A 12,698-nucleotide genomic window follows, 5' to 3' on the forward strand; every position below is an offset into this window, starting at 1 on the left:
GTGAGAATCAAGTGCTGTGGTAATACTGGTTTGTTGATCCTCCTGATATCCTGGAGGGTCAGACTGTCAGACTTGAGAAATGCTCTATCAAATTGCTGTTAGAATAAAACTTAGAAAGAAAAAGGATTTTCCAGCCTTATGCTCAATCCTCTCTACTGTTGTGTCCTTCCAGCTCTCCCGAGCATGCTCCGTTCCTCATCGTGCACACTCCTCATCAGTATGCTGAACATTGTGTGCCAGGAAGGGAACTGCTACATAGGAGAGGGTTTGTGCAGACTGAGTAAACAGTAGAAGTAAATGCTGCTGCACTGACAGCTCAGCTGTGAAAAAAACTAACCCTAGGTTGATTTTGCATAGAAGTGTATTGGATTTTCTTTTCATTAATGTCTTCCCTGAATATCTAAACATTCCACAATGTGCCACAAACAAAATCTGGTTTTAGAATCTAGGCAAGCTGAATGCAAATTGTTTCCCCCTCACCCTCATTGTAATTTGTCAATTCTCAAAATAAATCCTGAATTAAAATGTTTTACTTTTCCCTGGAACATGTCTAAGTGATACAGACAATTTACTGCCAATACCTGTCCTCGTGTATATCCTAGCATAGGTTCCATCATTGCCACTCTCTTCCTGTACTGCAGAGCATTCAGGGCACAGTAATATTGCAAGGATGAAAGGTGCTGCTTTCTTCTTGCCTTTGCCACTTCTTTTGCCACTTCTGCCTTAAGCTGAACAGAAAATGATAAAGGGGTTGACAGACTGTTACTGTGTATATGGATATGATTACTTATCATCTTCAAGTTATTTTTAAATCACTCTCATTACAGAACACCTCCAGGTTAAAATGAAGGATGAGAAACAAAGAAAGCAAATCAAAAACCCAAAGCAAGTAGTTCAAGCCCTTCTCTGTCACGATACTTTAGCATTTGGGGAGCCCGCGTGACTACAAACTATGTAACTACCACCACTAAAAGTCTGGATCAGATCTCTGTGCAAGAAATTTATTTGCAGCTGAGATCAAAACACAAGTCTGCAAGTGCAGAATACAGAGGTGAATAATTCAGTGTGCTATATCACATTGTGTTCCGTAAGGCATTTCCTTTCAAAGACCGTCCTGTAGAATGGATTCACTCTCAGGACAGGGCCAGCCATACACTTTTTGACAAAGGGATGTATTTTAGAATAGCAGTCCAGTGGGCAAAGAAGAACGACTGTAGAGCAACCCCACCAAGAAAGTTATGTGCATTAAGTGAAATGACAGTCCATACAGAGTAATTTATCAGGAAGGTACATGCAAAGAAATGGAATGCTTTAGGAACAGCAGACACAAGGCTTCATGGCAGTTCACAATGAATTGTCCTCAGTGATACTGCATCACCACCTCAGCTGTACAACAGCAGGCCTATACAAAGCTATTTATAGTCACTGGGACTGCCTCTATCTGAAAAGCTCCCGTGGATCTGAAGGGCTCTAGTAGAGCACATTTGATCACTTGCCTAACTTGGATAAAACAGGTGTAACTGGCTGAGTTGATGTTTAAAAGCTTTGTGTCTGCTTGGAAACAAAATCACAGATATTCTTGAGCTACTGTGAATTTAAGCAATGAACTCTCCAAGGTTCACAATGAACAATGATGCAGACAGAATGGCAGATGAAAACATTCTATTTTCCCTTTTACATTTGTTACCTTTTCATTTTCCTTCCTTTTCGGTAACCTGCTATACTTTGCCATGGACACGTCATGTTCTGTAGACAAGGAATATTATTTTTTTAAAAAAAATGTGATGTGCATGAGCACACATTAAACATTTCTTCTCTGCACTAACAGCTGCATATGAATAGAAACAAAACAGGGACACATACCATTGCTGGCAAGGCCAAAGAGATCCTTCAGTGTGCTTACTTCTGGAAAAGAGAAATCAAGTATTTGAAGTAAAACCAGCTGTTAACACTTTGTTCAACTGAGACCATTTATAGCATATTTACTGCCCAAGTCACTCCAGTCCTTCCACAGCAGAGATATATACATTGTGCCTGCCTTGAAAATGCTAAAGCAGATCAGCTGCTAGAGAAATGAATAGGCAGATAGCTAATTAAGGGTGGAGTGAGTTTATTCTGTTGAGCAAGTTGTCACTCTGAGAAAGATGCCGTATCTGCCAGTGTCATTTCTCCAAAGAAACACCATTCCAAATATGTTTACCCTGACAAAAGGCCCACCACTATCCTACAAGATCAGCAGTTCTGAACAACCTGACAGTGCTTATGTGCTACCGAGAAATTTAAGACCCAGGGACGTATGAACTAAAGCCTTTTTCCTTTACATGGATGTTCCTCAGTGTGGAACATTTTTTGTTAGGCTGCTGTGTGAAAAGAAATCCGTATCTAACACACCTGACTGCTGGATATGATGCATCACAAACACCGGCCATGAGATTCTGATACAGGTAGAGAGAAGACAGACTAAACGGGCAACTTAACTTCACAAGTGTCAGGCACAGACTACTCTTAGTGTCCACACCAACATATGCTGCAACTGGCAAAACTCTCCCAAAAAGCTACAAAGAAAGCACACTTACAAGAACAGACATTATGCAACTGTGAAAATACCAAGGGGAAACTGTAGGATGTCATCATGGTCTCTGATTATTTTTAACACTCTACTCATTAATCAGTTTCACTCCACCTTTTTTTTTTCCCCAGAATGCTTCATTATGACTCAGATGCAGAAAGACAGAAGATTTTTCCACTTGTAACTAACTTGTATCTAGAGGTATCTACAATATTCAGTGTATAGTTGTAACAGGATCAAAAGTAAAAACAGTAACACAGTTAGTCTTCCTTTTTTAATCCCTCCATGAATTTCGATACAGCCAGGTCTCTACTAAAAAATGCTGTTCTACAGACTGCATCAGAAAAAGTGATGGATAGAATAAAAAAAAAATTACATCCAGGGAGGTTGAAGAAGCTTCCATTTTTTGTCATGCAGCAGCTGAAGCTTTGGTTGCAGGCTTCATATGCTTTTTCATATCTTTTTTAATGAACATGAGGGAAGAACCCATAAATATTGAAAAAGAATTACTATCTCTGAGGCCACATGAAAAAGGTGAGAAAGTGTTTATAGCATCAACATCTTACCATCCAAATTCTGCTTTATATTTGACAGGATATGATAAACAATGTATTCGTTAACATAGACACCTGAGTGTCTTCACACTTTCTGATCAGATACTTTAAGCAACTTAAACCAGTCATTATTTTGCTGCAGTCATTTTGTCTGACATCAAAATGATGTCTACAAGAGGGCCGTAAGTGGGACTGTGACAAGTGAAATGAGCAGTGGGGAAAAGAGGGGAGGGGAGGGGAGGGGAGGGGAGGGGAGGGGAGGGGAGGGGAGGGGAGGGGAGGGGAGGGGAGGGGAGGGGAGGGGAGGGGAGGGGAGGGGAGGGGAGGGGAGGGGAGGGGAGGGGAGGGGAGGGGAGGGGAGGGGAGGGGAGGGGAGGGGAGGGGAGGGGAGGGGAGGGGAGAGGAGAGGAGAGGAGAGGAGAGGAGAGGAGAGGAGAGGAGAGGAGAGGAGAGGAGAGGAGAGGAGAGGAGAGGAGAGGAGAGGAGAGGAGAGGAGAGGAGAGGAGAGGAGAGGAGAGGAGAGGAGAGGAGAGGAGAGGAGAGGAGAGGAGAGGAGAGGAGAGGAGAGGAGAGGAGAGGAGAGGAGAGGAGAGGAGAGGAGAGGAGAGGAGAGGAGAGGAGAGGAGAGGAGAGGAGAGGAGAGGAGAGGAGAGGAGAGGAGAGGAGAGGAGAGGAGAGGAGAGGAGAGGAGAGGAGAGGAGAGGAGAGGAGAGGAGAGGAGAGGAGAGGAGAGGAGAGGAGAGGAGAGGAGAGGAGAGGAGAGGAGAGGAGAGGAGAGGAAAAGAAAAGAAAAGAAAAGAAAAGAAAAGAAAAGAAAAGAAAAGAAAAGAAAAGAAAAGAAAAGAAAAGAAAAGAAAAGAAAAGAAAAGAAAAGAAAAGAAAAGAAAAGAAAAGAAAAGAAAAGCTGCTGCAAAAACTCACTTTCTGTTGTGTAAGTAGGTAAGAGTGTCCTTGACATAGAATATGAGCTTGTTTCTTTTGAAATTACATCAAATGTTTGCATTACTGCCTTGCTGTTTAAGTAATGAAAGCCCAAATTTGTGAAATCAGGTAACTTGGAACTACCCTTGCATGGAAAGGATTTAAAGAGGATTGATTTCTTGAAAAGGAGGGACTATACTATTCTGTGAATTTGAAACAACATTCTTGCTTGTGCTTGTCAAGCAGCCCCAAACTTCCGAAGTGGAATAAATATTGTTTACAAGCCTAATTCACTGCTAAGTTTCCCTTCTGGCAATTATAACATCAATGACTGCAGTGAAATTACACTGATGTAAAAGCACAGTGACCCAACAAAGAACAAAGCTTTATTTTTAAACTTGCACCATATGGTGCATAAAATGTTATGTGATGAACTTGAACTGGTTTTGTCTGAGTAAAAGCATGCACCTGTCAATGAAATTCTGTAGCAGAAAAAAAACCCAAGAACTTTTCTGTGAATCATCAAGGAAAAAATTAATACATGGCATTATGTCTCAGTTTATGATGAAATAAACAAGAAGGAACATATAAGGAAAATTGAAACTTAGAATAAAATTTACCTGTGAGATCCTTTTCTCGAAATTGTATTATTGGGAGAACCATTGTATCTGCAAGCTGTTTTGCCAGTTCAGAATGAAGAATATTGAGCTGAAACAGAGAATTGTTCTAAGACACAAGGTAAATAAAAAACCCAAACCACAGAGAATATCAAAACACACCAGCCATTTGTGCCCAGAGGATATAATGTACTTCAACGCTTAAAATACACTTCTCAAGGTATCTGAGACAGATTAGGGGATGTCTCCCTAAGTGCTTCATTCCTGCCTGGTATTTCCCAAGGATCCAAGAGCTTTTCAGTTCCCACATAATGGATTAGGGCAACTCACTTGACCATTAATTCTAATGCTTAACCCAACAGGATTTAAACTGTAATTATCCTTTATTAACCTGTTTTGTTAAGTCTCAATGCCACGGAGTTACAGTCCCACAACTACAGCGTCTTCCCATGAACAAGGGTTAACCAGGACAAAATCAAAACTGGGGGAAACCACAATGAAAGGTCCCAATCAAATATTTTACCTTCATAGCAGTTTCCCATTCCTGCTTTTATAAGTGTTTCTAAAGTTCAGCACACAGGTGTTTTAAAGGACCCATGTGACACCACATAGGATGAAGGCAGGCAAGGCTTTCATATCAACAGTGGTATGCCAAGAATATGAGATGGGTGCAGGTAGGACAGCTATCAATCACACTGCTGGAGCACCAGAAGGGTGCCACACGTTGAGGTGACATCCTGCCTGTTTGCTCAGTGTCCTGGATACCTCCAGGAAGCCTCATGCAGGTAAAGATGAAGTCAGAATTTCCTATGAGACAATACAATTCAGTGCTGATAGAACAGACAACTAAAACAGGCACAAGGGGAAGCTGACACACAGAAAATGAGGCCAAGGAATGGAACAAGTTCTCATGAGGGAAAATGTGACTGACAGAACTGAGCAGAGGCGCAGCTTTCTGCCCTCAAATGGCACCATTCTCTTCAACCTGGGAAGGAGAAAGTTGTTGTTTTGATCTACCTGGAATTCACATAAGCAACTACAAGACCTGTGATAACAAATGCTCCTTTCTAGTATCCAAAGAACACATATGCAGCAAGAAAAGCCTAAAAAAAAAGTAAACCTTTGGGATTCCTCTCAATACATCCTTAAAGTTATCCACGGGCTCTAAAATTTTTAACTTACTTTTTGTCCCACGACTCTCTCTCCTCTCCCAAACAGCAGACCTCAGTAGAGCCTTTTGCCTTTTTAATCAAAGTTGGAAATAGACCAACAAGAACAGACTTTTCTGATGGCACAGCACTGCTCACAGCAGAGAGTGATGTGACAAATGAAACCTAAGCAAGAAGGACCATATATCAAGGCTGTATTGAAATGTTATATGGGCAGGTCTAACAAAAGCATTTACAAACACTCCCAGTGCTTAGCAGAAACCTCCAGGGCGTGGGGGTATTCACTGCATACAGCTTCACTATCTTCACCACACAGTACTGCAGCCTTCCCCAGACATCTCTGGATTCTGCATGATCTCACAGCAACTAAACCACAACTGCCCTGCATCCATACCTGGCAAGTTTTGGCTCAAACTGCAGTGTTTAAAGCTAAGTGTCATTTTAATACGGAATTGAATAAAAGATTGCACCAGCCTAGATGACACATCCTGTTTCAGTCTCTTTTTAAATTCCCTTAGGAAGTTCAGCTTTGCTCTGAGGAGAGAATATGGGATGAATCCACAGAAACAGCTTTAACCGTTACGGAAGGGTGGTAGCAAACTTCTTTAGCCAGAATTAAACAACTCTAAAACCCAGGCACAATCTAGCCTTCAGTGGGAAGGCTCTGAGTCAAAAGGAGAGACCCAAAGAAAAACCACTAATATTCTGTATTGTAAAAAGAGATATTAGTAATTCAAATTACCTCATCCACAACTTTTGAAAAATAATGGAGGGTGGATATCACTTCTTCATCTCCTTTACCTAAGGCAAAATGCTGGAAATAGAAACACACATTTGGTCCATAAACCAATAGAGATGAATATAAAATACAACACGTTTTACTACAAAGACAATGAATATTTCTACAAAATACCACAAATAATAAAAAATAAATGTAAAAACAGAAACTCATTAATATATATTATTTTACCCAGCTTGTCGTGTGTTAAATGAATGGATTTTGGACAACACTTAATTCTTATTATAGTTATTTTGAAGACAGAATTGGAAAAAAATGACTTGTTTCTTCATAAATTCATTAACTCAAATTTAGTACCTTTTTGGGTTTAATTTGCTTGGCTGGTTCTTTTCTTTTTTTAAGATTCTCAGAAATTACCCAACTCCCTTGAACACCCTGGGGAAATTCACATGAAACCAAGTAAAGCAAATGCCCTGAGCACTTCCAGAAAACACACTGTTTACACACTTCTTCACAAGCGTTGAGGCAGAAAAGAAATCAAAGTCATATACTGAACATACCTGCTTTTCATAGGCAAGGAGCTGCTTCGAAAGCTGTTGTGTGGCAAGACACATTTCATTCTACAAACAAAAATGACATGTTAATAGAAATAATGAAAGGTCCCTAGTGCTGCTGTTACCACTACTTTGCTGCCAGCTTCTTGACTGAATCTGAAACTACTTACCCAACATTCAGCTGTGTGCAAACAGCTAGTCCCAAAATACCTGCACAGATGTCCTGCTTTCAGTTAGGATAGAGTTAATTTCTTCTCAGCAGCTGTTACAGTGCTGTGTTTTGGATTCAGAATAAGAACTGTGCTGATAACACACTGATGTTTTGGATTTTTGTGAAGTCGTGTTTATCCTAAGGATTTCTTTTTCCTTGACTCGCACTTGGCCAGCGAGAGGGCAGGCAAAAGGAGCGGGGAGGGAGCACAGCTGGGACAGGTGACCCAAAAGGACCAAATGGATATTCCACACCATGGAACATCATGCCCAGTAAATAAACAGGGGCAAGTACTCTAAAGGGAGGCCAGTCTGGGTTCGGGAAGGGAGCTCTGCCATCAGTTAGTGGGTGGTGAACAATTGCAATGTGCATCACTTTATTTTTCCTTTTTATTATCATTATTAATATTATTATTGTATTTTACTTTATTTTCAATTATTAAACTTCTTTTATCTCAAAATACAAGTTTTACTTTGATTCTCCTTCCCATTCCACTGGGGTGAGAATTTCCAGTTGGTCTTAAACCATGACAACAGAGAAGCAGTAAGAGGTACATACTTTAGATCTACAGCTTAACTACTTCGAATAGAGCTAAGATTTGGGGCTTTTGTTTTAGGCTTGGGTTTCCACCCACCACAAGAAAATAACAGAACTAGACAAACCTCAAACACGTAGGCTGCCATACCAACATAAGAATGTTTCATACTGGTTAATCATCTTTCCCCAAAATCTACATCAATAAAGTAAACCAGTAGATGTGCGTCCATAATGCATTCATGCTCAGGGCATGTACCAATGTAATTACAGCACTATAAGTGGCTACAGGAACACAAACCAGCACATCTCTCTTCTCCTGAAAGTACACACACACTTAAGATGTGCTTACACCAGGTAAGATTTGTAGGGAAGGTGTATAATTTTACTTTGACAGCTGGAAAGACCAGACAAGCACTTGGATATGTCAATCTTTAATCAATGTGTTCCTAACACTAGAATATCAACTGCTCTGCCCCTGATTAGTTAACAAGGATTTACAACAAGAATAAAAGGAAAAAGGGAAGGGGGTAACCAACATCTGTCTTAACCCCTATCAGATCCTTCTCTTCTTTAGAAATGCAGAAAACTAGTTAAATTTCATTTTAAACCTTAAAAAACTATTCCTGTCTCCAAATATATAAGGCCATAGAGAGTTTGTAAAACTAGGAGCAAATCTCTGAACCCTTTATACTAGGGCTGATACATAAAACCACTAAAACTGGGACACAGCTTGTGTGCTCTCTTATTGTCCCTTGTCATCCTGAGCGAGCAGAGCCCAGCACAGTGAACTATCTGGGCCAGAGACCCTGAAGCACCCCTTGCTTTGGCCTGCTGCCACCTGTGACATCCTGCATTACAGCCTGGTGCTTCCGCACCACCTCAGCACGCCAGGAACGGGGGCTCGTGTGGGCAGCAGGCCCAACGCTCAGTCAGTGCTACTAAAGTGTGCCCAGGTGCTCAGGGGAGAAATAAAAGAAGCCAAACCAGCCACAGCCTAGGTACCAGCAACTGCATATGAGCACGTGACAGGAAAAGCTGAATGAGGTAATTTTGACCATCTTAAAACACCACGGTGGTAACACTCACAGGCGGGAGAAGATGGCACAGCAGAAGCTTGCTGAGGTACCAACAGGAGTTCAGAGCTGAAATAATGTGGGGCCATGCTTGGATCAAGCACACCCCATGACTATTCTCACTTCACAGTGACTGATTAGTCCTATTTCTTATCTCAGCCCAGTTAGTAACAAGCACCACACTTTCACACAACAATAATGCCAATGATTCCTGTGAGATTTGCAGGTCAGTTTTGCGGATTACATGTTTTTATTCTTTAAAAAAACACTTAGGATTTCAGCATTTTCCAAGGCAGAGGATGGAAAAGGATGTTGTGCCTTATAATGAAAAAAACAAACCCTGTTCAGGGCTCAGGCATGGATAAGAATGAGCCCTAATTATCTGTCCCCAAGCAGTGGGAACACCAGAGAGACTTTGCCACCTCCAAAGTAGGAGCTAGCAAGCAATGAGTTTATGACAGGGAGGACAGGACTCCCTGCAAGTAAACAGAAGACATTAAAAGGGTTTGTTTGTATGTGTGTGGGAGGAAATTAAGATTACAAAAAGAAACAGAGGTTCTCAGACCTGGCATCTTTTTCATAAACACAACCCCAAGAACAGTCTTCTTGCAGTTCGTACCCAGCTCTAAGTCCTCACACAGCGACTGTGATGCCACCTATAAGTTGTACAGCTGGATCAGGGTGAGAGAAATCTTTTGAAATAAACCACGTATCAGAAACATGTTTCTTTCCCCTGTTTGTTTCAATTTACTTATTCCTGCAAAGTCTGCAGTTTCGTGATGGGCTCTGAATCTGGAAAATACATGCTTTTGGTTTAAATCTGCTAACAGTAAAAGAAGCTTCAGAATAATGGGCTGATAAAAACAAACAAACAAAATCCCCAACCCCAAAAAACCCTGGCCAAAGACATCCTGTTCTTTTGTGTTCACCATCCACAAAGCTTCTACCAGTTTGGTTTTTAGACTCAACCCTTAATTTCCTCACTTAATATTCAAAGGGCATCACTGCTCATCTGTGTGGGGCAGTTTGAAGATTGGCAGTGTAAAGAACTGCAGTGGAATAAGCATCTTCCAGGGATCACCACTCCCCAGGAGTGGCCTCCAGTATGTGACAGGATGATGGGACAATACATAAACCCGAGGATCTCAAAGGGGTGTAAATTAACAACACCTTACCAAGTACACAATCAGGTGACAACAGTTAATTACAGGCCCCAAGTAGACATTCATAGCCTACTACTCCAGATACAGAACAAATTGGGAGGTGTGCCTGACACAAAACTTACTATGGGATTTTAGGCTGATTTGGGGACAAGAGTTCCGTATATTAATCACAACCCACTGCTGCCAGCTGGTCACATTTTTCATTTATTGGCTCAGTTCTTTGTGTCAGAACATCACAAATTTGTTACTCAATCCCTACCCACGTGGAAAAGTTAATCTTGGGTCCTTCATCCTCCCTCCCAACACCTGCTAGACTTAGTTCCCATCAGAGGTACAAAAAAATTCATTGTATCATTTGGGAAAAAACCCAAACAAAAATCAAAACAAAACAGACAAACATCCAAAAACTGTAAACAAATCAAGTTAAGCTACCAAGCTGAAACACAGTCCATTGCATAAGGAACAGGAAGCAGGCAAAGTGCTCTGCTGACCTAGTAGTAATACTGCATTGCTAAGCACATTAATCTGGGAAAGTTTGGTTTAATCCTCCTCCCATTTCTTCCTAATCAGCCTTTTCCCCTCCCCCTGCCCTGCTGCCATTCAGTTCCAAGACTTAGAAGTTATTTGCATTGCTTCAGTTGGCAGATCCACTAAATCCAGGCAAATTATTTTAACAGGTTTTAATCTATTTCCAAGGCATTTTCCCATGGATACAGCAACATTGATTTCCTTTGTCCTGAAGTGACTGCAATTCAATACGCCACAGCAAAAGAAAAACTACAATACATTCCTGACTCCACATCTCTTTCACATTATCTTGACATTTCAGAATTCATCAGGCATTTATGGAGTGGGAGAGCTATCAATGAGATGATCTATCAAGCAAAAGCTCAGTAAAATCCTGAACAGAAATTGAAGCCTTCTAAATGAAGGCAAACTTAACCAGTACTGGGCCTTGCAAATACATTCATTTGCATTAGATGGTTTTACTTAACAGGGAAGACATCTCTGCAGCATTAATGTAAAAGAAGTGTACAAGAAGGAAGAAAGAACAATATGTAAATAAGTATAATGAAATCAGTAGTGATTACAGATGTGCTGACTTTTTCTTCCCCTTTTGTTTAACCCTGCCCTTGCATGATAGCCCTAGGAATAGATTTCTGTAAGTCTAGTTCAAATGGATAAGGTAATAGAAGTGGTGTCTTGAATCTAGTATTAATCTACCAGAAACGAAAAACAGCAAGTTTAAAAAATATTGTTTAATTTTCAAGTAACTTCAATACCTGACCCTGACTTCAAATATGTCAGTGGGAAAAAAAAGGTCCAGCTTATTTTCTGAGCTAGTGCCCAGAGTAAAGACATGTGGTTGATTCCACCTTCTACATTATTGCTTTTATTCACTAAGCTGTTCATATCACCAGAAGAGACTGATTTTTCTACAACCTCCATGCCGTTTACAATTTCCCACTGAGGCAGTCCATCCATTTTTAGGATCGCTGTACTTCTCCAAAATAAACTCTGAGGACTAATCTGCTGAAATCCAAAGGTATTTCTGTAGACAGTTGTCTAATAGACTACAGATTTGAAGACATGTAAAGGATTAAGTCGAGCTATAAATTAACTTTTAAAGACACAGATATTCCAGCATGCCCAGTTCCAATCCCAATATAATGAAGCTTTCCGCAAAACAACTTTCCTACTCCAGCTACAGTTGGCATTTTTAAAACTACAAGTAAATACCACACAAAACTGCCAAAGACTGCTTCATATAAACAAGCAAGACACTGGTAAAGGCATTTATCCATGCACTCTGTACGTGCAGAATGACACATAAAAAATTTTGGCTTCCATCTGGGAAAACTTAATGCCTCATCAAAGAGAAAAAAGACCCAATATGTGGTTGAAGTGGAGGACCCTGGAGGTAGCTGAATCCTGTCCTCCCCCTTCAGAACTCAGCAACACATTTACCATCAAAATCAGGCACAGCACAGAAAGAATTGCATTTTGATACAACAGTTTTATGCAGCTTCATTTACATATGCTTATCTTCCTACAAAACACAATTATCCAGCAATCTAGTAAATGGCACAGTCCTACAGGCTTAGGTTTGCATATTAAATGGCTTGGAAACATGAACCCAGGGTTGCAGAAGCTAAGCCTCACCAGGGTGCTCAGGCTGCACAGCACTTTACAAGATCAGGCTAACATATGGCTTGCCCTGGTGCTGATTCACAGCAGGCACTCCATCCTTGCAAATAGGAACAGATCAGAAAAGGTTCATCCAATAGCTCCAAGGAATACAAGCCACCAGCCAAAGCTCCACTGAAAAACACCAAAAGTAGCTACAATAGGATGGTTAGCTCAGTACAGAAAGAACCTCTGTCAAAAGAATTACTATCAGCAGGGTATCCATACATTTATGCTGCCTCAGATCTCCTCTCAATCCTCCTTAGCGCAATGCTTCCAGGTACGATGACAATGCTGACTTTACAGGCAGCACTAAACACAACTCCCATGCCTTTGTAAATACATTAGTTCTCACGTGGTAATCTTCAGCTTATCTCTGTCAGCAACGTGTGGTGAATATGCCT

General features: G+C 40.9%; 1 protein-coding gene across 1 annotated transcript in view; it reads right to left on the reverse strand.

Moving 5' to 3' along the window:
* Positions 1 to 12,698, reverse strand: part of APPL2 (adaptor protein, phosphotyrosine interacting with PH domain and leucine zipper 2) — a 33,794-nt gene that overhangs the window by 11,754 nt on the left and 9,342 nt on the right. The window contains exons 3-8 of the mRNA XM_066183958.1: positions 7,130 to 7,189; positions 6,573 to 6,644; positions 4,665 to 4,752; positions 1,864 to 1,905; positions 1,688 to 1,746; positions 582 to 728 (exon numbers count right to left, since the gene is read on the reverse strand). Coding sequence (XP_066040055.1) covers positions 582 to 728; positions 1,688 to 1,746; positions 1,864 to 1,905; positions 4,665 to 4,752; positions 6,573 to 6,644; positions 7,130 to 7,189 — 468 coding nt within the window. The remainder of the gene's footprint in view (positions 1 to 581; positions 729 to 1,687; positions 1,747 to 1,863; positions 1,906 to 4,664; positions 4,753 to 6,572; positions 6,645 to 7,129; positions 7,190 to 12,698) is intronic.

This window comes from Chamaea fasciata, unplaced genomic scaffold (assembly GCF_029207755.1).
Source record: "Chamaea fasciata isolate MVZ Bird 193981 ecotype frontalis unplaced genomic scaffold, bChaFas1.0.hap1 SCAF_5, whole genome shotgun sequence".
In the NCBI taxonomy this organism is placed as follows: Eukaryota; Metazoa; Chordata; class Aves; order Passeriformes; family Sylviidae; genus Chamaea; species Chamaea fasciata.